This window comes from Dryobates pubescens, chromosome 17, assembly GCF_014839835.1.
Source record: "Dryobates pubescens isolate bDryPub1 chromosome 17, bDryPub1.pri, whole genome shotgun sequence".
NCBI lineage: Eukaryota > Metazoa > Chordata > Aves > Piciformes > Picidae > Dryobates > Dryobates pubescens.
The window spans coordinates 10,559,571-10,584,997 of record NC_071628.1 but is presented as its reverse complement, the minus strand read 5'-3'; the positions used below and the strand labels follow the sequence as shown (position 1 = coordinate 10,584,997).

Here is a 25,427-nt window from a genome sequence, read left to right as displayed (position 1 = left end):
AGCTGTGGCTGCGGTGTGCTCCCGTTGGGGATGCTGCAATCAGCAGCTGCCATCCGCAGGTTCCAGCCCTCATTACAGCAACATGCAAGGAGATTGTCCTGCTGCTGCACAAACCTGGCCAGAGCTGAACCCCCTGGGAAATTACCTTGGGGTTCTGTTCCCACCAAGGTACACTCCTCCTCAGGTGAGGGACCTTCTCCCCTGGGGTGAGGAGGAGACAGTGCTGTCCCTCTTGGGGGTTTGACCCTCCAGACTAGAGGGACTGCTGACCTGCCCAGAATGGGTCAGCCTCTGCATCCCTGTGATTCAGAGGTCATGGTGAGGGGTTTATCCCACTGGAGATCCATGAATCCCAGCATGGTGGGGTTGGAAGGGACTTCTGGAGATCATCCAGTCTAACCCCCCTGCTCAAGCAGGGGCACCCACAGCAGCTTGCCCAGCATCACAATCGCCAGGGGGGGTTGGAAGCTCTCCTGAGGAGACTCCACAACCTCTCTGGGCAGCCTGCTCCAGGGCTCCAGCACCCTGACACCAAACAAGTTTCTCCTCCTGTTCAGGTGGAACCTCCTGGGTTCCAGATTGTGCTCAATGCCCCTTGTCCCATCCCTGGGCACCACTGACAAGAGTCTGGCCCCAGCCTCTTGTCCCCCACCCTTCAGCTCTTGATGAGCAGATCCCCTCTGGGGCTGCTCTTCTCCAGGCTTAACAGCCCCAGGGCTCTCAGCCTTTCCCCCTCACAGAGATGCTCCAGGCCCCCCAGCATCTTTGTAGCCTCCACTGGCCTCTCTCCAGCAGCTCCACAGCTGTCTCTTTTGATCTGGGGAGGCCAGAACTGGTCCCACTACTCCAGATGTGTCCTCACTAGTGCAAAGCAGAGGAGAGGAGCCCCATGCAATGAGGAACAACCTGGGCTCTGCCATGAGGCAGTGCTGGGGACCACCCCCTGCCTGGGTGCTGAGCCCTGGCCAGCAGCACAGGGTGCTCACACAGCTCTTGGTGCTGTTGCAGGCTGGAGAAGTCAAGTCAGGTGCGGACGGTGTCCAGCAGCAACTTGTTCTTCAAGGGCAGCCGGTTCCGATACAGGTAAATGAGGACAGTGAGCAGCAGCTGCTGCAGACGTTTCAGATGCTCCCTTGGATGTGCTGCAGGGAGCAGCTCAGGTTGCAGTGGTCCCACGACTTGGTAAAGGTCCTCTTGTCCCTGGAGGAGCTGCCACCTCGGTGAGGCCATCACCACTTTGGTGTTTCAGAGCCGACATCCCTCTGCCCTGCCCCTGCCCTGCAGGTTGTTGGAGTGGAGGAGGGCAGAGGAGCAGGGGTTCTGGGGTTTGGTTTCTGGGGACAAGGTGGGAAACTCACCACCACAAGCCTTAAATTCATGGAGGTCTTGCTCCTTCCTGGTCCTGGAGCAAGAGCCTGGGACCTTCTATCTCCTTATGTTGGGACTCAAATGATCTTAAAGGTCTTTTCCAACTCAAATGATTCTATGATCTCTACAGGACAAGAGACCTAAGCTCATCCCCAGCTGAGGTGCACAATGCCAGCACCTCTTTTACTGGCATGAGAGAGCCTGGACAGCCATGGCATATGTCCCCATCCCCAAGGGAATGGTTGACCCCATGGTAGCAACTGTCTCATGCCAGGAGGAGCAGCAAAATGTGGCAGCAGAGGTGTCAGCCCAGCCCTTTTCTGCTCTTCCCACCACATAATCATGGAATCATAGATTCACAGAGCAGTTTTGGTTGGAAGGGACCTTAGAGATCATCTGTGTAATGGGTTGGGGCAGGTCCCCTCCCCAGCACAGGCAGAAATAACGACTCAGGCAAACGGATTGCAAAAGTGATGAAAGTTTAAATAGGAAAAACAATAACAAACAACAATGAAAGTTTTATAGAGACCCACAAGCACCATGACAAAGAGAGAGATCCCAGAACATACCCAAAAACATCCCATCCCCACCTGGGGGTACACCCAAACCCCCCCAGGGCTCTTTCTTCCCCCCCCCCACCCAGCCTTGGGCCTGAGCAGGCCCAAGGGAGGTGGCTCACGCCATTTTACCTAGGCAGCAGCAGGGGACGAAAGAGGAAGTGAAGACCCCGCATGGCCTTTTTATAGGGGAGCAGGGCATTATGGGAATGGAATACCTGGTCCCTGTGACCACCCCCTGGGCTGGGCCCACCCCTTGGGACCTCCCAGGTGTGGCCTGCGCAGTGGCATCTGGGCCAGCACCCAGCCTAAACCACCACAATCTGGTTCCATCCCCCTGCCATGGTTGGACTCAATGGTCTTGAAGGCCTTTTCCAACCTGAAGGATCCTGTGATCCCAGTGAAACATTCCTGCTTGCCCTGGGGCTGTGGGGAGAGCCCCTGGCACTGCCCATGTCCATGGGGAGGGGGCCAGACTGTGCCTGGTGTGCCACAGGAGGAACTTGTTTGTCACCAGTGCCATGCTCATGTCCTCATGGGTGCTCCTCTCGACCCCCAACAGCGGCCGTGTTGCCAAGGAGGTGATGGAGTCCAGCGCCAAGATCAAGAGGGAACCCCCCGAGATTCACCGGTAAGAGCCCGTGGGGCTGGGGGTTCACAGGGTTGGTACCCAGCTCCCTGTGGATGCAGGAGAGCTGGCAGCACCCAGAGCTGTGACACTGTCCCCGTTCTGGTCCCCAGGGCTGGGCTGGTGCCGAGCAGGAGCTGCCCCTCCATCACCCACGGCCCGCGGCTGAGCAGCGTGCCCCGCACCCGCAGGAGAGCTGTGCACATCTCCATCATGGAAGGTAGGGCAGGGGCTGGCTCCAGCTGCAGCTGCTGGGGCTTGGGGACAGCTGGTCATGCACACAGAAATCCACACAGACACCCACATCCATGTCTGTGGGGACACTGAGGCAGGGAAGGTCCCCGAGTGTCCTCAAGGTCTTACAGCCAGGCTGTACAGCAGCACAGGTTGCTCTCGTGGTCCAAGGCCAGTCTGGCATCAAGAGCTGAGCCCAGGCAAGCTGGAGGGCAGGCTGCAGGACAGAAGCTTCCAGAGAGAATTTCTCAGCCATTGAGTGATTCTCAGAGGATTTCCTGAGGGGAAGTTCCTTGGAGGAGAACTTCTCAGGGTCCTCGCTGCTCTTCCCAGCACTTCTCTGCTTGGAAAGCCAAGGGACCTGCTCTGAACCTGCCTGGAGAGGGACGTCAGTGCCCAGCAGGCTCCCAGCAGAGCAGGGTGGCACCAAGAGCTGGGGTCTGACCACACACAGAAACAAACTGGGCTGCAAAAGAACTTGTCACTCACCTGGGAGTGCTCCTGGCCACCTTCTGGCCACCACTGTTGCGCTGCCAGGCTGGAGAGTTGTGCCAGCTTGTGGTGGGGACACTGCTGTCCCCCATCCCAGGGCTGGGCTGCAGCTGTGCAGGGATGTGAGGCACAGGTTGGCAGAGGGCAAAACACTGGGACCAGCCCTGGAGCTGCCATACAGGGCTGGGGACAATGCTGGGGGCTGTGGCTGTGCTGCTGGCAGGGGCTGTGGTATCTGCTGGTGACTCGTGGTGACACTGGGGTGACAACAGTGCAGTGTGTGCCAGGGGCATGTGAAGATGCACAGAAGTTTGGGAAAGCAGGAGGTGGGCAAAGGAAGGGAGCTGGCAGGGAGTGAGGGGAGGGGCAGGAGTGGGTGCACCTCCCCAGATGGGCTGTGGTGCCAGCCCTGCCCTGTGGCACAGTCACACTGATCCTCTCCTGGGCTCTGGGCATGGTCAGGCTGCAGAAATAGAAGGGGATAGGTCCCTCGGAGCAGGAAAGGAAGGGATTGAGTTCCACCAAGGGAGTTCCTCTGTGCTGAGCTTTGGGGCAGGACCGTGCCTGGCAGCCTTGCAGACAGGGTCACCTCTGCCACCCAGTTAAATGTGACACCCTCTCCGTGCCCCACATGTGCCAAGGCGAAGTGACAGGAGCACTAAACAGCCACCCAGAGTAAACGACCTGGCCCTGGCATGGCCACCCAGCACCACCCCTGCCTTGGCAGCTGCTTTTCTTCACTCTCACTCCAGCTGGGTCCCGTGGAAGCGCTGGGAGCCCAAAATAACCCTGGGGCTCGGGGCCACCAGCGCCACTTGCGTCAGCTGCTGGCGGCGGGCGAGTGGCTGTGCCCGCCCCTGTGCCCGCCCCTGTGCCCTGCTGCAGTCGGTGCCCCCGGCCCGTGCCACCATGGTGAAGTGTCTGGTGAGGATCAAAACCAAAGTCAATGTCCACCTGCGGCTGATCAACCACTGCTGCCGGGAGGTGAGGGTGCGGGTGCTGGCGCTGGGGCCGCGCCTGCTGGCCCGGGCACTGGGCATCTTGCCCCTGCTCCCGGCCCTGCCCAGCGCTCCCCAGGGCTCCACGGATGCACCAGTGCCAGGTAATGCTGTGCCCAGCGGCTGGGCAGGGTCTGGGTTCTTCTGTAGCAGGAGTGTCCTCAGGGGTCCCATGGGTGCGTGGGGTCTGGGCTCCTCTTCAGCAGGAGCATCCTCAGGGGTGCCCCATGGGATCCCCACAACCCCAGGGGCTGCAGGATGTGGGGTGCAGGATGTATGCTGTGGGGACCAGGCTGGGCTCTCCCATGCTGGGGTGGTTGTTACCACAAATCAGCTCCAGTTTTGGGGCTGGACCTGTTTGGGTCCCCCCCTGCCTTGCCCAGTGTTGCTAACTTTCTGTGTCAGCCCAGTGAAGCAAGTAGGATGGTTTGGGCTGGGGGATGGTTTGGGTTCAGGGGGGACCACAGGAGGGGCTGCCCCATCACCTGCCATACCCACCCCAGTGGGTGCCTACCCGTTTGGGTGCCACAGGGAGAGGTTCCCGTGGGCTAGGTGGCAGAGGAGCAGAAATAGCTGTCAGGGTGAGAACGTGTTTATTCCTCCACCCCGTTATCACCCGTGCTGCTGCTGTGCCCGCTGCCCGCCGTGGCACTCACGCTAAGCCCAGCTAAGTCGCAGGCATCCAGGGAGCTTTTCCAAGCAAGAGGTGGCAAAGCCCCAGGGAACGCAGGCAGGATAAGCTCTGGGCTTTTCACTTCACCCTTCATCTGACCATGCCATGGTGCTTTGGTGAGCTACACCCAGGGGAAACATCCAGCCCCATCACAGCTGCTGCAGGGTGGCACTGGGGACCTGCTGGTCCTTGCCATCCCCACTCTCAGCTAGCCTCCCTGAGGGAGGCTGATGGTGAACCTCCTACCCCTCTCCCCCTGCCCCCATTGCCTGTTCCTCATGCTGGGAAAACTGCCAGAAATGAGTCCTACACTTGGAGGATTTGTTGGCCTTTGGTTTTTTTGAGGGGTGGGGGAGGGGAGGGAGCTCCCCTTGTGCTCCTGGGGGTTGTAACTCCAGTTGGGGTGGGTCTGGGCTGGCATGTGGCTCCTGCAGATCCTGTTCCCAGACGTGAGTAAAACGTTGGGGTTGTAGTGAACCAAGGGAAACCTGAGCTGCTGGTCACTGCTGGTCACCATGGGTCACTGTCAGTCACTGAGGTGCAAGCTGCAGCAGCCTGCTCTGCAGGCACATCACCCATGTGTGATGGGGCTACAGCTTCGGGACACCTCCTGCCCAGCTCAGCCCTTACTCCCCCCCGTGTCATCCTGAGCTGAATCCATCACCTTTATAACCTTTACATTAAAAAACCATCTGCTGGAGGGGGGCAGAGGCTTGCCTGGAGCTCCTACAGCATGGTCACCCATATTGCCTGTTCAGGAGTTGGCTCAGCCACGACCTCCCTGCACTTCTCCAGGGTGCAGGAGCTTGGTGAGGGAGGGTTGGGTTGGCCAGGAGATGAATCCATGCCACCTCCAAGCCTACTCCAAGCCTGCAGTGGGGCCATGCAGTGAGCTTGCCCCTGGTGCCCAGCTTGGGGCCAAGAGCACCCACCTACTGCCCCAACATGGACCCCTTGGGGTGTGTTTCTGTGCCCTGCCACCCTGATTGCTGCTGTGGCTCAGCCCTGAGATGCAGGCAGCCTGCTCCCAGTGACGGCATCACTCCCCGAGCTGCCAGTGGCAGAGGGGCCTCAAGCATGGTGAAGGTGGCTGCTGGGGGGGTTGCCACCTGAGACTAACATCCGGACATGCCTGTGACTGATTGGTGCCCTGCCAGCAGTCCAGAGCGAGGGCCAGTGACTGGCAGTGCCAAGGCAGGCGGGTGCTTGGCTGTCACCACTGTGGTCACGGGCTGAAGCAGCGGGGCCCCAGGGGACGAAATGAACCCAAGGCAGCTGTGCCTGTCCCAAACACAGGGCTGGGGACAGTGCTGGGTGATGGAGGGGGGGGGTCCAGCAGTGAGAGAGGATCCCCTCATCCACACCTCTGACCATCCCCACTTACCCTCTCATCCACAATTCCTACCATCCCTATTCCCCCCACTCCCCCCCACCCAACACCTCTGACCCTCCCCATTTTCCCCTCCTGCCGTCCCCCCAGGCCTGGAGTCCCTCCGTGACAGCGCCCACTCCACGCCGGTGCGCTCAGCCTCCCACGGCGACGCCTTCGTGGCCCCCGGGCGCAGCGGGCGCGTCGAGAGCAGCGAGCGTGTGGCGGTGATCGCGGACGAGAACTACAGCCCGGCGGACAGCGTGCTGCCCACGCCGGTGGCCGAGCACAGCTTGGAGCTGATGCTGCTCTCACGGCAGGCCAACGGGGCCCCGTGCAGCATCGAGGAGGAGAAGGAGTCGGAAGCCGGCACGCCGGCGGCGGCCGAAGCGGAGGAGGCGGGCGGCGAGCTGCGGGCCCTGTGCCCCGGCGCCGGCAGCCTGGCGCAGGCGGAACAGGTGAATAAGTTTGTTTTAAGTGTCCTCCGTTTGCTCCTTGTGACAGTTGGACTCCTCTTTGTTTTGCTCCTCCTCCTCATCGTCCTTACCGAGTCCGACCTTGACACTGCCTTTTTCCGCGATATCCGCCAGACCCCCGAGTTCGAGCAGTTCCATTACCAATACTTTTGTCCCCTCAGGCGATGGTTTGCCTGCAAAGTCCGCGCCGTGGTAAATCTGCTCATTGACACCTGAAGGCAGGAGCCGCCACCTAACTAACGGCGGGGGCCCCGGGACAGGACCTGCCGCCACCCCCCGCAGCGCCGCCTTTGGCACCCACACACTCAAACCCTCCCTTCCCGACCCAGAGCACGGCCCAGGAGGCGGCTTCTTCCCGGGAGGAAGAGGAGGGTGTGGGTGCAGCCTCCTCCTCCCCGCGCTCAGCCGCCCGGAGCCCCGCAGGACTCCTGCGGCCAGTTCGGATTCCCACCGCCGCCCACACGCCTCCGGCAGCACCGAGCACACGGAGCAGTTTGGTTTTCCCGGGAGCTCACGGCCCTCTGCCAACCAGGAGCTTGAGCAATGGTGCTACTGAGGATTAATTCCAACACTCGTGGACTCTTTTCCTTCTGCAATCCACCACTGGATGAGGCCTTGAGCAACCTGGTCTAGTGGGAGGTGTCCCTGCCCGTGGCAGGGGGTTGGAGCTAGATGATCTTTAAGGTCCCTTCCAGCCCAAACCATTCTATGATTCACTGTGCACACCACCACCACCTCCCACCTCCCGCTTGGCAGAAGCCCTCCTGGAGCCTCCAACGAGCCAGGAGGGGACACTCTGGGTCCATCCTGCTCCCAACCAGCTCCCCATGGCACGGCCTCACCTGGCACACAGAGCCCTCCTTGCCCCACGCTGCAGATCTGGCCTTTTCCTCATCTTTTTTTTCCCCCCCCCTAAGCCTTGAAGCGTGGTTGGTGCTCCCCAGGGCGGGGAGAGCACGGGCAGGAGGAGCATGCTGGGCACCCTCGGCCAAGCCAGGGCAGGCAGGCAGCCGCTTGTGACCATGTGGGATTTCCTGAGGAAGAACCTTTAGCCTCCAGGAGCTGTACCTGTTTTGTATTTAAAAAGAAAAGGAAAAAAAAACCAAAAAAAACCAAAAAGAAGAAAAAAAAACCACACAAAAAAGAAAAGAACAAACCAAGGCCAAAAAGACTGTTTTGAGGTCTATTTTAACACCGAAATGCTATTTTGTTATCGAACCGAACCGAGTCTCTTTTTTACTTTCTGGATGGGGGTGGCCGCGGCTCACGCTGAGCAGCTGGCCTCAGAGCAGAGGTTTCTCCAGCCTGGAAGCCTCCAAGCAGCTGAAAACCCTTTGTTCGGGTTTGGATGCGAGGAAGGAGCGCTGGTTTCGTGGCTTTTCTGAAGATCAAAGGGGCAGGATGAGAGGAGCGGAGGCTGGACGAGCCAATGGTCAGCCATCAGATCTTTCTGTTCTCCAGCAAAACTCAATCCCCCCCAACTCATCGTGTGCGATGGAACCAGCAGGACCTTCTGCAAGCCGGGAAGCGGCAGCCGAGTCAGGCAGGGAGCAATAAGAGCTGGTCCCGCCGGGTCATGGTTGGGAAGCTGGGTGCCACGAGGAAGGCAAGGACAGGCCAGCCAGTTCTATTTCATCTCAGGGAGAGATTTGCCGTCGGCTGGGGCCGTACCTGCAGACTTCAACAGCCTGACGCCCGCGGTCACGTCTCTGAGCCATCCCACCACCATCCCATCGCGCTGCTCCCTGCCGGCACCGCCTCCGGGCCGGGCCGGCCGGGATGCCGTCTGTCGATCCACCGCCACCACAAGTCGGCCAGACTTGGGTCGTTGGTCGCTGCAATAACGAGAGAGGCCCTGGTTGACCGCCGTCTGTTGGGCTTGGGGACAAAGCCCTGAGCCCCCCTGAGGTCACCGCCACCCGCTCACAGCACAAGGGCCCCGGAGGGCTCCGCGTACGGAGGGAGGAAAGATTTGGGACAAAACTAATCCTATTTTATGCAACATAGCAAAATTAACTCTTAGCGTAGTGCTCCTACCTCAGCCCCGTAGTTCATGGTGTTTCTATGCAGTGCGTGGTAGTCCCAAACCTGACGTTTTTCACCCCCGGGTTAACGCTGCGGTGTGTTCCTCCTCTTCCTCCTCCTCACTGCTGATGTACTACTGTGTGATGTCATGACAGCACAGCCCCCGAGACATCTGCCCTCTGCTCAACGTGCTGCCCGTGGAAACCTTCTCCATGGCTTTCTCTAGCGTCGCGGTGCCGCCAGCCCCACGCCACCTCTGCGGCTCCCTCCAGGCATTCTGCTGCAAAGCCACCAGAAGTGGTGATGATTTCCGCCCCCTCCCCCGCCCCGTTTGTTCCCCCCCCCCCCTCCCCCCACGTCCCACAGCCTGCCTCGTGTTCCATGACCTGTTCTAGTTTGACCTGTCTTGATCTTCCACTGTCGTTTCCATAGGTTCTTCTCTCAGAAAGTTATCTCCCTTAGAGCTTACTGCATCTCCAAGCAGTAGATGGTAAACCACCTGACAATGTGAATTTCTTAGTTTTCATAAAAACAGACCCACCAACGAAAGAACAAAGAATAAAAACCCCCCCTAGGAATTAACCTTTCATGTGCCAAATACTGTAAGTTACATTTCCCCCCCCCCCTTCAAAATGTACCTTTTTTCTACATACTCAATATCTTAGTTAGCATAAAAATCATTGGTGCCATGAAAAAAAAGTATTTTTAAATTGAAATAAATATTTAAATATCATGAAAAGCAGAGTTGGGCTGAGATCTGTTGAGTGTTTCTTTCCCCCCCGCCCCCCCTTTTGAGCTAAAACTCAGCTCAGAGCCCACGAGGAATTTGGTCTTTCCGAGGCCCACGCACCCGAGCGAGGAGGAACCTCCAGTGAGGCTGCAGCTGCTTCAGCTTCCACACCATCCCAGCATGGTGGGGGTTGGAAGGGACCTCTGCAGATCATCCAAAGTCCAAGCCCCAGGCTCCAGCAGGAGCACCCTCAGCAGCCTGTCCGGGATCACCACGGCCAGAGGAGACTCCACAACCTCTTTGGGCAGCCTGTTTCCCATCTTTGCTCTCAGCCCCTTCAAGTTCTCATAGGCCACCAGGTCTCCCTGAAGGCTTTTCTCCACACTGAACAATCTCAAATCTCTGTCTGGCTTCATAGCAGAGGGCTTCCAGCTCTCCACTTATTGGTGTGTCCTCCTCTGGCCCTGCTCCAAAGGTCCATGCCCACCCCCTGTTCAACACACAACCATGAAGCTTCCCTGGGAACCGTGCCCAGCAGCATCAGCCCACAGAGCCCTTCCTTCCACTTGCAGGAGGATTTAATTAGACATCAGACATCTCATTTAGGGCCAAATTTTGCTGAAGTCATGGCTGCTGAACACCTGCTGCCCCCAAGAGCTGACAGGGTCACCACACACAAGCTGGCAGAGAAGCGGTGCTCCGGCTTCCCTCACCAAAGCCTTGAAGTCCCTGTCATGGCAGGATTAATGTTTCATCTCAATTAAAGGCAATGCCAAAGGTAGCTTTAGAAGATTTATTTTCAAGCTTTTAAAATTAACTTGAGGTCCTGAGCAAATTTAGGAACAGCTTCCAACAGATTAAACAAATTGAGTGAAAGGGGGAGGGGGGGAGGGGAAGAAAATCAACTTCTGAGCCCTATGGTTTCTTCTTTGAAGACGTGAAGGCGGCCACTGGAGTTGCCACCCACCAAGATGTTCTTGCTGGGGTGAAGCACGTTGATGGAGCAGACTGAGGCGAGGCAGTCTGGGTTGCAGAAGGCATGCAGCAGCTTCCCTGTGTCCTGGAAGACTTCTATCTGCCGCGGCTGCACCATGCTGCCCACCACGAAGCAGTCCTCCTGCTTGGGGTCCCAGATGGCTCTGAAGCGGGTCAGCCAGCGCCCCGTGTTGTTGTTGTGTCTTCAAGGGAAGGGAAGCAGGAGAAGAGAGAGATGCTGTTAATGTTGAACCACAGAACTGGGGAGGTTGGAAAGAGACCTTTGCCGCCAAGCCCAAGTGCTTGCCTGGAGTTCACCATCCCACCACTCCTGCTGAGCCACTGCCGCGCAACAGATGGCATCAGGTTGGAAGGGACCCTCAAAGGTCATCTTGTCCAACCCTCCTGCAGGCAGCAGGGACACCTCCAACCAGATCAGGCTGCCCAGGACCACGCCAAGTCTGACCTTGAATGTCCAGACATGGGGCCTCAAACACATCTCTGGATGACCTGCTCCTGTGTCTCATCACCCTCGTTGTAAAGAGCTTCCTCCTTATGTCACAGTATCACCAAGGTTGGAAGAGACCTCAAGTCCAACCTGTCACTACAGACCTCAGGACTAAGCCATGGCACCAAGTGCCACCTCCAATCCCCTCTTGAACACCTCCAGGGATGGAGACTCCACCACCTCCCTGGGCAGCACATTCCAATGGCTAACAACTCTCTCTGGGAAGAACTTTCTCCTCACCCCGAGCCTAAACTTCCCCTGGTGCAGCTTGAGACTGTGTCCTCTTGTTCTGGTGCTGGTTGCTTGAGAGAAGAGACCAACTCCCTCCTGGCTACAACCTCCCTTCCTGTAGTTATAGAGAGCAATAAGGTCTCCCCTAAGCCTCCTCTTCTCCAGGCTAAACAACCCCAGCTCCCTCAGCCTCTCCTCGTAGGGTTTGTGCTCGAGGCCTCTCCCCAGCCTCATTGCCCTTCTCTGGACATGTTCAACCTACATCTCTCCTGCTCCAGTTTCAAACCATTGCCCCTTGTCCTATCACCACAGACCCTTCTAAACAGTCCCTCCTCAGCCTCCCTGTAGGGCCCTTCAGATACTGGAATGCAGCTCTGAGGTCTCCCCATCTCTCTCTCTTAAATCTCATTCATTAAGACAGATCCCATACTCTTCAGGAGATTTTTAACTATTGTCATTGATGCCCCTGTATGGTTGACCTCATCTTCCTCACCTTGAAAACCACCAGTGCCTTCAGACCCTGCTGCTCAGAGACATTCAGGGAATCACTATCCTGGGCTGGATGAAGAAGACAATGCAGAGAGTACTTGGACATATGGGACTGTGTCAGCAGGGACAGCTGCAACCAGAGCAGCTTGCTCAGAGATCCAAACTACCTGACCTGCAACAGGTCCAGGCATGGGGCATACACCACCTCCTCTGGGAAACCTGGGCCTGGCTCTCACCACCCTCAGTGTCAAACATTTCTCCCTTCTCTCCAGTCTGGATCTCCCTCTTTTAGTTCAAACCACCCCACCTTGTCCTGTCACAACAGGCCCTGCTCAGAAGTCTGTCCCCAGCTTGCCTCAAGCCTTTTTGATAAGGCAAACTAAGGATTTCCAAGCAGGAGTTCCAGCTCCTCAGCAAGCATCCCTGACACAACTTGCCCTTCTGGAGCACAGAGGTGTTGGCTCTCCACCCAGGCCTTGTGCTTTACCACGAGGAAGTAACCTCTGGTACTTAAAGCTGCACAAAGGCTTTCTACCTCACAACACATCTCAGGACTCACAGAAGGGTCTGGTCCATGCAGCTCAGGAGGATGCTGAAAATGCCCTGCAGCCTTTGTGCAAGATCAGGCTGTGCCCTGGTCATGCTTCATGCACGATTGCATCCATGAAGAGGGCAAGTTCTCAGGCAATGAGAGTCCTCAGGCTGGACACACAGCACCACATAGCTTCTGCCCACCCATCACTTATGCCACTGTAGCAGGACAGCCACAGCATGCTGCCCCCAGCCCTGGTGTCCCCAGCTTACTTGAGGGTTCTGAGGGCTGCCACAGTCGAGGACAAAGAGGTGGTGTCGTAGACCCTGCAACACAGAAGAGTGAGTCAGCATTGTGCATGTTCAGAGGGCAGAACTCTCCTCAGAGAGCACAGCCCAGCACCTTCAGACCACACCAGAGCCTGAAGTGCAGTGACAAGCAGCACATGAAAGACAACCACCACCACTGCCAGTGAAAGCACCAAATGTGCTCTCTGAATGGGATCTGCTTTCATCTGGAACTGGAGCTCATCCCTTCTGAAAGCTGCCACAGGAAGAGAAGAGGAATGGTTTGTGCTCAAGGCTCTGAGCAACCTCCTCTAGTGGAAGGTGCCCATGGCAAGGGGTTGGACTAGATGACCTTTAAAGGTCCCTTCCAACCTAAACGGTTCTATGACACCTTAAGTCTGAGGCCTGCTGGGATCCTCCAGCCCTGTATCCCCTGCACATCAACCTGCCCAGGGGAGAACACAGCAAACACAGACAGAAGTGAAACCCCACCACAAATAGCTCCCAGTGCCAGGACCTCCTCAGGCTCATCAGCTCAGCTGACAGTGAAGCCACCCACAGACCACAGAATTGAGATTGTTGAGTCCAACCATCCACTCCCTTTCTTGGTTCTCCCTCACCCTGATAACCTGCCAGGATCCACTACCCAGGCAGGGTGGAAATTCCACCCACCAAGGACCTGAGTTAAAAGCTGGGAGGAAGCAGTGAATCTGGAGCTGTCAGGCACCAACATCCCAGTTTGCTCAGATCCATTTTGTGCTCTGCCCCTTCTCCCTTAGCACCAAGGATTTACTATTTTCGTAGCTGAGGTTTTACTGAGGAGGACAAATCTTAAATGATTTGCAGTAAATCCACCAGAGGGAAGGGCTGCAGCCACAGAGGACTCACAGAGAGCTCCTTCCTCTGGGTGTGCAAGGGGAGGAAAGAAAATCCCTTTCCCAGATGGACCACAAAACACTGCAACAGCTGCAGAGGTTCAGACTCTTTCCAGAAGACCCAAACTTACTCATCTTCTAACAGCACACAACTGGGCCACCCATTTGTCCCTGCCATGGCCCAGTATAACTCAGGACCCCTAAACATGTCCATGAGGAGCACACAGCTGCAGTGAGGGATTGACACAGGGAATTGCCTGAGCGATGGGGACACAACTCAAAAAGGAGCTAAACCCTCAGGTCTCTACCACAACTCACAGCAGCTTGAGTTGCCTCATGGCAGAGTGGTTACAAGGAGCTGCCAGCATCATCATTTCCAGTGCTAGAAGCTAGAAATCCATTCACCTTCTCAACACTTTGTGGGTTTGGATTCATGAGCCAGCTCTGGGGCTGGGTCCTGCTGAAGGGTTACCGAATTTGCTGTCTTTTCACTCAAAGCAGCCCTGCAGACAGGAGCCATCAGTAACACTGAAACACCAGCTGCCATTTCCCATACAGAGGGTTCCTCTCACCTCAGCTTGTCATCAGCACACACTGTCACCACCCTGTGCCCAGTGACTGGTGAGAAATAAGCAGAAGCCACACTTTTGGTGTGTCCTTGAAGGGAGCTCACAGGCTTGTTCTTGCTGGTCTTCAGGTACCGTACGTCGTAAACGGCAACGTCCCTGCAACACACAGAAGGCCTCAGGAGGTGCCAGCCACACAATTACCAAAAACCCACTCAAGAGACCTCACAGGTTTTATGTTGAGCTGTGTTCAGAGCTCCAGCTCAAACCAGCCAGTGGCTCCAAAGCATTCTGAGAGCACCAAAACCAGCCCAAACCAATCCCTCTGCGCTGTGATCTGTCAGCAAAGTGATTCCCAAGACCATTTTGTACCCAGCTGCACCCACTGCCCAAGGGGGAAAGGAAAATCAAGGTGTATCACACCTTACAGCCAGCTAAGAACCAAAACCTCTGTTTCTGAAGACCAAGCAAGTGACAGACTGCCTGACCACCAGCTTCTCCTGCCCTCCAAGCGTGCTGCTTTCAGCTGGGATCAGACTCCCCCACGGAGACTGAAAGCAGGCGCTGCAGGTTCTGAGCTACGTACACGGAGCCAGCAGCCATGAAATAGTGCTTGTGCACTGGGTGAACGTGCACTGTCCTCGTCCTTGTGAAGCCAATGTCTGCAGACAGCTCTGGAGATGCTCCTGGGGTCCGCCTGTCCACCACGAGGATGTCACCGGTCCACTGCCCTACTACTGCCGCGGAGCCACCGTCGCCCAGGAAGTCGAAGGAGGACATCTGCTCACCTCGGTAGATCTGGGCACAGGAAGGGGCAGAGGTAACCAAACTGCCTCAGGGAAAGACAGGGAGCTGATCACAACACCCAAAACACATTTCATGCCCTCCCTCAGAATCACAGAGCTGCTCAGGTTGGGAAAGGCCTCTAAGATCATCAAGTCCAAGCATCAGCCCAGCACCACCATGGCCACCAAACCATGTCCCCAAGTGCCATGGCCACACGTTTCTGGAACACCTCCAGGGATGGTGACTCCACCACCTCCCTGGGCAGCCTGTGCCAGTGCCTGACCACTCTTGCAGGAAAGAGATTTTTCCTAACCTGTCTTTAACCTTCTTGGCACAACTTCAGGCCATTTCCTCTTGTTCTATCACCTGACAGCAGGGAGAATGAACACTGCTGACGCACCAACATACTTTAAGTTCTTTACAGTGAGGAGCAGGGAGGCTCTGCAACAGGTTGCCCAGAGAAGCTGTGGATACCTCATCCCTCAAAGTGTTCAAGGCCAGGGTGGGTGAGGCCTTGAGCAACCTGGACTAGTGGAAGGTGTCCCTGCCCATGGCAGGGGTGCTGAAACCAGTGGAATAGAATAGAATAGACCAGGTTGGAAATGACCTTTGAGATCATCCCATCCAACAGCATCTAATCAACTAAACCATGGCACCCAGCATCCCATCCAGTCTCTTCCTGAACACCTCCAGTGATGGTGACTCCACCATCTCCCTGGGCAGCCCATTCCAATGGGCAATCTCTCTTTCTGTGAAGAACAACTTCCTAACGTCTAGCCTAAACCTCCCCTGGCACAGCTTGAGACTGTGTCCTCTTGTTGTGGTGCTGGTTCCCTGGGAGAAGAGACCAACCCCCTGCTATCTACAACCTTCCTTCAGGTAGCTGTAGAGAGCAGTAAGGTCTCCCCTGAGCCTCCTCTTCTGCAGGCTAAGCAACCCCAGCTCCCTCAGCCTCTCCTCACAGGGCTGTGCTCCAAACCCCTCCCCAGCTTTGTTGCTTCTCTGGACACCTTCCAGCAGTCAACATCTTTCCTAAACCACTCTGGAAATGGAATCCTGAACCTTCTTGTTAACAAGGACAAGCAGCAAACAACAACTGCAGTAGAACAAGAGCAGAACTTCCCATCAGCTCACACCAAGAGGCTTCAGGGGGCCTGCAGCAGAGCCAGAGGGCACTCACCTCATCGAAGAGAGCCCTGGTGACATCGGCGCAGCGCAGCGTGTCAGTGCTGAGGGACAGCAGCTGAGCAGGGTTACCGGGGGAGAAATGCATGCAGTTGACCGAGTCGTTGTGTACAGTGAAGCTGTGGGCTCCCTCCTCAGACCTGCAGTCCTGCAAAACACCACAGTCCTGCCCACAGTCTGGACAAACTCCTCAAACACCTAGGCATCATCTTCTCCTCAGTGCCCAAAGCCCAGCTGTGGTGCTGCCACCAGGGACCTGCTGTCAGAGCGGGATCCTCTCCGTGCCGCGCTGCAGTTTCGGTCCTCACTAGCAGTCTTATTTCAGCCAGAGAAACGTTTTCCTCCACTCTGCCCCCAAAATCACTACTGCAACCTCTCCTCCCATTAAACCAAGGACCAGACAGATCTTTCAAGCCATTCTGGGAAGCCTCAAATCTAACAGGCACCCTGGTGTCACCCCCAAGGATAGGGAAAGCCTCAGCTTGACCAGAGGACACTCCAGGCTGTGTCCCACCCGTGTCACAGTATCACCAAGGTTGGAAGAGACCTCAAAGATTGAGTCCAACCTGTCACCACAGACCTCATGACTAGACCATGGCACCAAGTGCCACGTCCAGTCCCCTCTTGAACCCCTCCAGGGATGGTGACTCCACCACCTCCCTGAGCAGCCCATCCCAATGACAAACAACTCTCTCCGTGAAGAACTTTCTCCTCACCTCGAGCCTAAACTTCCCCTGGAACAGCTTGAGTCTGTGTCCACCCCACCAAGCACAGCTCTGCCAGGTGAAGAGCCAACTCACCACGTTCCACAGACCAATCTGCCCATTCCTGTCTCCAGCTGCCAGGAAGATGATGCTCTCTGAAGGATGGATGGCCATAGAGCACACTCGGTTCTTCACCACCTTTCTGATGTTCTCCTCGCTCAGCACCATTCTGTTCAGGTTCTCCTGGTATCTACACAACACCACCAACACCTCAGTGACTCCAGAGAGGAAGAATAACAAGAAGCCAACCTCCAGCTGCTGTCTTCAGCTCACCTTTCCATGTCAGGTGTGTGCTTCTCAGCTTCATTAGCTTCCACCTGCAGACAGAAAGGAAACATTTACCAAAAAGTAGAGCCCAAGGCCAATTATCTTCCCCCCCCAAATAACTGAAGGCAACCAACAATTACCTCACTTATGCTCATCCACACAGCCAGCAAGTCCTCTGTCAATTTACTGTCTCCCACCTGATCTTCTGGAAGCATGGGCAAAGGTCCAGCTGGAACCTGAGGCTGGAATGACATCAGCAACTCTGTTAACTCAAAACACCCACAGCTGAACACAGAGTGAGTTTGTTCCTTTGCACAGCCCAGATAGCCTGAGAACAAATCTGTGGCAATAGGAGAAATAAGCAATAAAAAGTAAACCCCAAAGTTTGTATCAAAATCTCATTAAAGAGATACACAGAACTCGACTGAGAGCACAACAGCAAAGACAAAGAGCTGCCTTGTGCTGTGTCCCTCTCCTTCCTGGCACTCCAGCAGAGCTGAGCTGCTCTGTACTGCAGCTTGAGCTCCATTCTGCAGCACCATGGAAGATTGAAATTCAGAGCCACACAACTTCCCCTGCCGCTTCAGAAAGGCAGCAAACAAAACCAGGTCAGAACTTACAGCCAAGGAATATCAAACCAGGAGAGCAAAACTGGGCATGTGAAGCTGCTCACGTCTATGGGCTGGTCAGGGGAAGCTCTGCCCTTCTACTCTGCCTTACTGAGGCCACATCTGGAGCACTGTGTCCAGTTCCAGCCTACCCAGTTCAAGAGAGACAAGGAACTACTGGAGAGAGTCCAAGGGAGGCTATGAGGGTGATGAAGGGACTAGAACAGCTGTCTGATGAGGAAAGGCTGAGAGGCCTGAGACTGAGTGTAGAGAAGAGCAGCCTGAGAGGGGATCTGATCAAAGCTCAGCAAGAGATAAAGGGTAGGCAGGGGGGTAAAAGGATAGGTCTAGATTCTTCTCAGTGGTGCCCAGCAACAGGGCAAGGGGCAGTGGGCACAAACTGGAGCCCAGTAGGTTCCACCTGAGCAGGACATTTCTTTGGTGTGAGAATGCTGTGGAGCTTCATTCTCTGGAGACTTTCAAAACCCATGTGGCCTGCCCTAGGTGATCCTGTTTTGGCAGGGGGTTTGGGCTTGATGACCTCTAGAGGTCCCTTCCAACCCCTAACATCTTATGTTTACATAGGCTGGTGAAAATGCAGAAGGTTTTGACCTCAGGGCACTTCAGATCACCCAAAGCTGCACTACTTCACCACCCTGGCTCACAAAACAGTGTCTGACTTTTGGAGAGGCCATGGGAAAGCTGCAGCTCACGATGTTTGGGGGGTTAAGAATTCAGCTTTCATCAGTGCCACTGCTCAGGGCACCTTCCCATTTCTGAGGGCTTCACAAGCAGCTCAGCAATGACAGCTGGTGTCACCCAGCTTCACCGGCAGTGGGCTGGCAAAGCCTTTGTCCCCCCTACACACACCCCCTCACATCTCCTCCAAGCATTCCCCATCTTACATATTCCTCTGCACTGGGCTGGGTGGACACCTCTGGCATGGCAATCCCGGAGGGCTCCACTCGCTGCAGGCGCATGGATCTCCGCCGCACCGGCTCCTCTTCTGCCTTCTTGGGCTTTGCTCTACAGCAACCAGAACACTGCAGCATCAGGCACAACCCAAGTGCCCTGCATGCAGGGACAGGCTGCAGAGCAGGCTCAGCTGTGCAGCTCCCAACATCACAATCAGGCACAACCCAGGTGCCCTGCATGCAGGCAGGAGGCTGGGGCACAGGCTCAGCTGTGCAGCTCCCAACACCACAATCAGGCACAACCCAAGTGCCCTGCATGCAGGCAGGAGGCTGGGGCACAGGCTCAGGTGTGCAGCTCCCAACACCACAATCAGGCACAACCCAAGTGCCCTGCATGCAGGCAGGAGGCTGGGGCACAGGCTCAGCTGTGCAGCTCCCAACACCAGAATCAGGCACAACCCAAGTGCCCTGCATGCAGGCAGGAGGCTGGGGCACAGGCTCAGGGGTGCAGCCCCCAACACCAGAATCAGGCACAACCCAAGTGCTCTGCATGCAGGCAGGAGGCTGGGGCACAGGCTCAGGTGTGCAGCTCCCAACATCACAATCAGGCACAACCCAGGTGCCCTGCATGCAGGCAGGAGGCTGGGGCACAGGCTCAGGGGTGCAGCTCCCAACACCACAATCAGGCACAACCCAAGTGCCCTGCATGCAGGCATGAGGCTGGGGCACAGGCTCAGGGGTGCAGCTCCCACACTTCCAGCCTGGCTGGTTCTGGGTCCCTTCAGGAGGTTGTCACTTGAGCCAGCAGTGACAGCCCAGAACAAACCGGGCGGGCAGCGACGCGCGGCGCTGTGCTGCGCTTTGATTTTGCTTGTCAGACATCCTGCCACTGCTGCTTCCCTCCCCAGCCCTTATCCATAATTCATCCTCCACTCACTCCTCTGCTCAGCTCTCACCACTTTCATCACCCAGCTCACTCTTTTACTCATTTTGCTGCTTTGGCACTGCAGAGCAGCTCCAGGGAAAAGGACCTGGACACCAGGTGGACACCAGGACGTCATTGGAGCACCTCTCCTATGAGGACAGACTGAGGGAGGCTGGAAAAGACCTCTGAGATCATCAAGTCCAGCCTGTGAACTAACACCAGTTAAACCATCCCACCAAGTACCACATCCATTCTTAAAGACCTCTAGTGATGGTGACTCCACCACCTCCCTGGGCAGCCCATCCCAGTGCCTAATCAGCCTCCCTGTGAGGAAGTGCTTACCAACATCCAACTTAAACCTCCCCTGGCACAGCTTCATACCATGCCCTCTTGTCCTGTCACTAGTTGCCTGGGAGAAGAGCCTGACCCACGCCTGCTTAAGAGAGCTGGGGCTATTCAATCTGGAGAAGAGAAGGCTCTGAGGAGACCTTATTGTGGCCTCCCAGGATCTGAAGGGGGCCTACAGAAAAGCTGGGGAGGGACTTTTGAGGGTGTCAGGGAGTGATAGGACTGGGGGGAATGGAGCAAAACTAGAAATGGGTAGATTCAGATTGGATGTTAGGAAGTTCTTCCCCATGAGGGTGGTGAGACACTGGCACAGATTGCCCAGAGAGGTGGAGTCGTCTTCTCTGGAGGCATTCCAAACCCACCTGGATGTGTTCCTGTGTGACCTTCTCTAGGTGACCCTGCCTTGGCAGGGGGGTTGGACTGGGTGATCTCTAGAGGCCCCTTCCAACCCCTCCCATTCTGTGATTGTGTGAAGTGTCTCTTTTCCTACACTGACTGGTTTCTCTCTCTTTTGCACCTAGTTCTTCCCTTCTTTTTCCCTCCCCCAAATCTCCCATCATTTCATTCCCTCATTTACCATTTCCTTCTTTAGCCAATACAAAAATACCATCACAGGAAGGAAAAGTGGTGTTGGATGATAGGTTGGACACAATGATCTTGAAGGTCTCTTCCAACCTGGTCTATTCCATTCTATTCCATTCTATTCCATTCTAAAGTGCTTGAAACACCTTGGGGCTAAACACCACAAAAGGAATCCATGCAGTAGTGTGATGACGAGGACAATCATGCTTTCACAGCAAGGCAGAAGAGAGGCCCTGCCTGGAGGAGCTCAGGAGGGTCAGCTGCTCAGGTTTAGCTTTATAGGGACACACTCTTCATGAGCTCTCCCCCTCTCTGCAGCTGGAAATGCTGAAACAGCACAAAACTCCTGCAGTGTGCACTTGCAGCCCAGAAGGCAAATCACATCCTGGGCTGCATCAAAAGATGTGTGACCAGCAGATTCAGAGAGGTGATTCTACTACTTTACTCTGCTCTGGTGAGACCTCATCTGGAATACTGCATCCAGCTCTGGAGTCTTCAATATAGGGAGGACGTGGACCTGATGGAGCAGGTCCAGAGGAGGGCCATGAAAATGAGCAGGGGGTTGGAGCACCTCTGCTACAAGCACAGGCTGAAGGAGCTGGGGCTGTTCAGCCTGGAGGAGGCCCCAGGAAGACCTCAGAGCAGCCTTCCAGTAACTGAAGGGGGCTACAAGAAGGCTAGAGACTGTTTACAAAGGCCTGTGGTGATAGGACAAGAGGCAGTGCCTTCAAACCACCAGAGAGCAGATTCAGATTGGGTATTAGGAACAGGTTCTTTACTTTGAGGGTGGTGGAACACTGGAACAGGTTGCCCAGGGAGCTGGTTGGGGACCCATGCCTGGAGATATTCAAAGTGGGGCTTGACAGGGCTCTGGGCAGCCTGATCTAGTCAAGGATGCCCCTGCTTGCTGCGGAGGGGCTTGGACTTGATGACCTCTGGAGGTCCCTTCCCACCCAGACCATTCTATGCTACTTTACCTCTTAGTGGCAGGAGATTGTCTTTTGGTTGCAAGCCGGTGAAGTCTTGCTGCTGACTTAAGAGAGAAGAAAACCAAACAGATTAGACACAAACACAACAAGATGAACCCTGCATGAAACCCAACCAGCTAAAGGCTGCCATGAAGGATATTGCAGTATTTACAACAACACTGAAAAGAGTGGGGCTTAAACATCAAGCTGTGTCATGTCCACTTTGCTTCCATGCACCAGAAGACAGCCCTGGTCTCTGTGAAGGACACCCAGCAAGATCAGGATGCTCTGCACAAACAAACAAGGTGTTCTAAACTGCTCCACACCACAGGAATGTCTGCCACAGAAAGACAAAGTAGAACCTGCAGCCACAGAGGCCTCCATGCTCAGTCTTCTCCGCCACACTGTGAAGACAGACACCTAGCTCCTTTAGACTCCAGCCAATCAATCAGAGAAGGGTTTGGGTTGGGAGAGATCTTCTAAGATCACAGAATCAAACCATCAACCCAGCACTGCCAGCTCACCACCAAACCATGGCCCTCAGCATCACATTTCCACAGCTTTGAAACCCACTCCACCACTGCCCTGGGCAGCCTGGCCCAGCCCTTGCAAACCCTCAAGGGGAAGAAATTGTTTCTCATGTCTAACCTAAGCCTCCCCTGGGGCAACCTGAGGCCTTTTCCTCTTGTCCTGTCCCTTCGTCCTTGTGAGAAGAGACTGACCACAACTTGACTCCGACCTTTTCTCAGGGAGCTGTAGAGAGCCAGAAGGTCTCCCCTCAACCTCCTCCAGACTAAACAACCCCAGTTCCCTCAGCTGCTCCTCCCCAGCCCTGTTCTCCAGACCCCTCACCAGCTTCATTGCCTTTCTCTGGACCTGCTCCAGCTCCTTAATATGCTTCCTGGGAGTGACAGCCCCAAAACTGAACCCAGGATCCAAGGAACAAAGCTCAGATCTGTCCAGTTACAACCACCAAGAGCACCACAGTGCTCCTGTTTCCCCAGCCAAAGCAGCACCAACCCTGTCGTGAAGAGACTGACCTGCTCCTTGGGTCTGACAGACCACACTGGTTAGCACTGGTAACCAAGAGGACTTTCTCTAGGCTGCACTGCTCAGCTCAGGGCTGTGGTTACAGCCTGCCTCACCTCTCCTGACCCTTCTGAGGGTAACTGGAAGAAAAGGAGTTGGCTTTACTCAAGTCTCAGCCTGATGGTGAAGCATCTTATCACCTCCTAGGCAGGCCCAGCCATGCCCTGCAGCCTGGTACAATCAGAAGCAATCATGCAGCCATCCAAGAGGGCAATTCCCTCACTGCTGCCAGAAAAGGGAAATATTATGAACTAAAATTTAAAAAGTAACTAGGGGAATGAAAGAGTGCAGAAAGAAGGGCAAAGACCTGGACCTGCTCATGTGACAGCCTAAGCCTAGCAAAACTTCTCCCAGCATGGAAGGAATTCTTATGTGCCTGTGTCCACCAGACACAGCCAGCCAGGGCAGTGTCAAACATTTCTCCCTTCTCTCCAGTCTGGATCTCCCTCTTTCAGTTCAAACCATCACCCCTTGTCCTGTCACAACAGGCCCTGCTCAACATTCTCTCCCCATCTTTTTGATCAGCCCCTTCAAGCACTGAAAGACCACCAGAAGGTCTTCCTGGAGCCTTCTCTTCTGCAGGCTGAACAACCCCAACTCTCTCAGCCTGGCCTCACAGCAGAGGGCTTCCTGCCTTTCCTAAGAAGGGCTCCCCAACGAGTTCAGTCATCATCACACTTGGAGAGAACATTTTGGAGCTGCTCAGACTCCACACAAACCTCGTGCAGCTGCAGAGAGGCAAAGAACTTGGCATTTTCTGTGATGTTCTTCAGCCTCTTCCTTTCATAAGCTGACAGCTGGGAATGTCCATCCTACAAAGAGAAAAACCACTTACTCCTCCTACAAATGGATGCTGACCAGACTCATTATCTCATGCCTTTTATCCTAGCTGTGACAGAAAGGGCACAAGATGACGATGGGGGCTTCCACTACTGGGTTTTAGTACAGCAGCAGCATTTTGTGCATGCCTTAGACGTTCTGAAAGGGCAAAACGAGGAGGGTTTAGTACCAGTCTGAGAGGTCTGAAGGGAAAAAAAAAAAGGGGGGGAAAAATCACTTTCAAACTTTACTTTTATAAAGCAGTGAGTGTGCATCTTGAGAGCTGCAGAACAAACTCCCTGACCCCTGTCTGCCAGGAGCAAACTGCTCTCCGCTGGCACTGGCACTGCTTTGGGAAGCACCCCAGAGCCGGGCAGCCCCCCGGCACCGGCAGGGTCCCCGCGGTCACTCACCGACGGCTCTTCTTCTTCCTCCTCCTCGCTCCCGTCGCTCTCTGCCTCCCAGCTGCCGTTCAAGCCGTTAGCAGGTGCCGAGCCGGGTTCCGAGGCGGGGTCCAGGGGGTCCTGCGGGCAGAGCCTTTTGCCCGCCGGGGCTCTTTCCTCCGCCTCGTCGTAGGCGCTCAGGAGCCGCTTCTGCGTCAGCGGCCGCCGGCCAGCCACGGCCAGGGGCGTGAGCAGCACCCGCGGCCGCCGGGCCGCCTCCTCCCGCTCTGCCTCCCGCCTCACGCTCAGCTGCAGCTCGGCCTGGGCCGCCGGGGTGGACTCCTGGGAAGGGAACGGGGCAGGTCGGCGGTGTCCGCGGGGCAGCCCGGTGCCGGCTGACAGCCGCCTCCCGGCCCCGGGCTCCCCTGCTCTCCGCCTGACCCCGGCTCCCCCAGACCTTATGGTCCTCTTCACGACCCCGCTCCTCCTCGGAGCCCTGCATCTTCCTAGCCCCGGTACGCCCCGGGCCTTCCGTACTCCCTGCCCCGGATCACCCCCCGGGGCCCCGCGTGTTCCTTCTGCCCCCAGCCCGCTCCCCGCCGGTCCCCTCTCTTCAATGCCCCCGGTCCCGTCCCCCCCCCGCCCCCGGGCAGGCAGAGCTCTCCCGGGGCCCCATTGCGCCGCTCCCCGCCTAGACCTGCATCCGCTGCCGGCTGCGCGGCGACGGCTCCTCGGGCTCCTCGGTAACGGCCAGCGGGGACGGAGGGAGCAGGGCCAGCGCCATGGCGCGACCGGCGAGTGGCGGGACGGGCGCGGGGCGGAGCGGCAGCTTCCCGCTCCGGAGCAGGGCGGCCCCGCCTCCCGCCCACGGCGCCCTCCCGCCGGGCGCTGCCGCCACAGGCGGGCGGCGCCGCGGCCCGGGAAGGCGGGCGGCAGGGACGCGGGTGGCGGAGGCGTGAGGGGACTGTGCCAGGCTGCAGCTGGGCACTGCGGGACAGCAGGAGGGAATGGCTGCAGCAGTCGGGGATGTGGGGGGGGGGGGGCTCAGGGCTGGCAGGGGCTTCTGGGCTGTTCCCAGCAGCATGGGCAGCAGGGGAGGGAGGGGATTCTGCCGAGACCCACCTGCAGCGCTGGGGCCAGCCCTGCAGTCTTCAGCACCCCAGAGACACAAACCTGTTGGAGCAGGGCCAGTGGAGGCCACAGCAATGCTGTGGAGGCTGGAAGCCCTCTGCTGTGAGGCCAGGCTGAGAGCTAGGGGTCTTCAGCCTGGAGAGACAAGGCTCTAGGGAGACCTGATGGCCTTTCAATGCTCAGAGAGAGGATGGACTTTTTATCATAGCTTCTTGTGACAGGACGAGGGGTGATGATTTCAACTAAAAGAGGGAGAAATATTTGACACTGACAGCCCCAGGCTGCCCCCATCCCTCCACTCATTGCAGGTCAGGTTACATGGGGCTCTGAGCAACCTGCTAGAGTTGCACTTTCCCTGCTGGCTGCAGGGGGCTTGCACTGGATGAGCTTGAAAGGTCCTTTCTCACCCTAGGCAGTGAACCCTGAAGCTCTTGCACAAGCAGCAGGGAGGAGAGCAGATGCTTCAGGACGCGCAGTCTAGTAATAGTCTGATCTGTGCCAGCAGGCAGACCCTCAGGTGGGTAGAGAGGAGGGTGGATGAAGTGTTTTCCCTGAAATGGGGCTTCTAGAAGCACTTAAACCTCTGCTGCCAGTAAAATGAAAGGTCCAAAGAAACTTCTGAGTTAAAAAATGTTTATTTACTCG

General features: G+C 56.3%; 2 protein-coding genes across 6 annotated transcripts in view; one reads left to right on the top strand and one right to left on the bottom strand.

Moving 5' to 3' along the window:
• FRMD5 (FERM domain containing 5) overlaps positions 1-9,390 on the top strand; it is a 76,677-nt gene extending 67,287 nt beyond the window's left edge. For 3 of the 5 annotated variants that reach the window (XM_054168880.1, XM_054168876.1, XM_054168881.1), the window contains 4 exons: positions 1,009-1,083; positions 2,488-2,556; positions 2,667-2,773; positions 6,431-7,860. In XM_054168880.1, coding sequence (XP_054024855.1) covers positions 1,009-1,083; positions 2,488-2,556; positions 2,667-2,773; positions 6,431-7,011 — 832 coding nt within the window. In that variant the 3' untranslated portion in view covers positions 7,012-7,860. Of the gene's footprint in view, positions 1-1,008; positions 1,084-2,487; positions 2,557-2,666; positions 2,774-6,430; positions 7,861-9,252 lie in introns of those variants that run through there. The other 2 variants (XM_054168878.1, XM_054168877.1) reach the window with 2 other exon arrangements.
• A 1,052-nt stretch (positions 9,391-10,442) lies between these two features.
• WDR76 (WD repeat domain 76) lies at positions 10,443-24,466 on the bottom strand. The gene is made up of 13 exons (XM_054169055.1): positions 24,349-24,466; positions 23,682-23,993; positions 23,169-23,261; positions 21,370-21,425; positions 18,529-18,649; positions 17,156-17,257; positions 17,022-17,065; positions 16,785-16,938; positions 15,980-16,132; positions 14,600-14,811; positions 14,020-14,172; positions 12,558-12,611; positions 10,443-10,728 (listed from the first exon to the last, which is right to left on the bottom strand). The coding sequence occupies exons 1-13, from the start codon at positions 24,433-24,435 to the stop codon at positions 10,452-10,454; spliced, it is 1,818 nt and encodes a 605-aa protein (XP_054025030.1). The 5' UTR covers positions 24,436-24,466; the 3' UTR covers positions 10,443-10,451.
• Between the last annotated feature and the right edge of the window lie 961 nt (positions 24,467-25,427).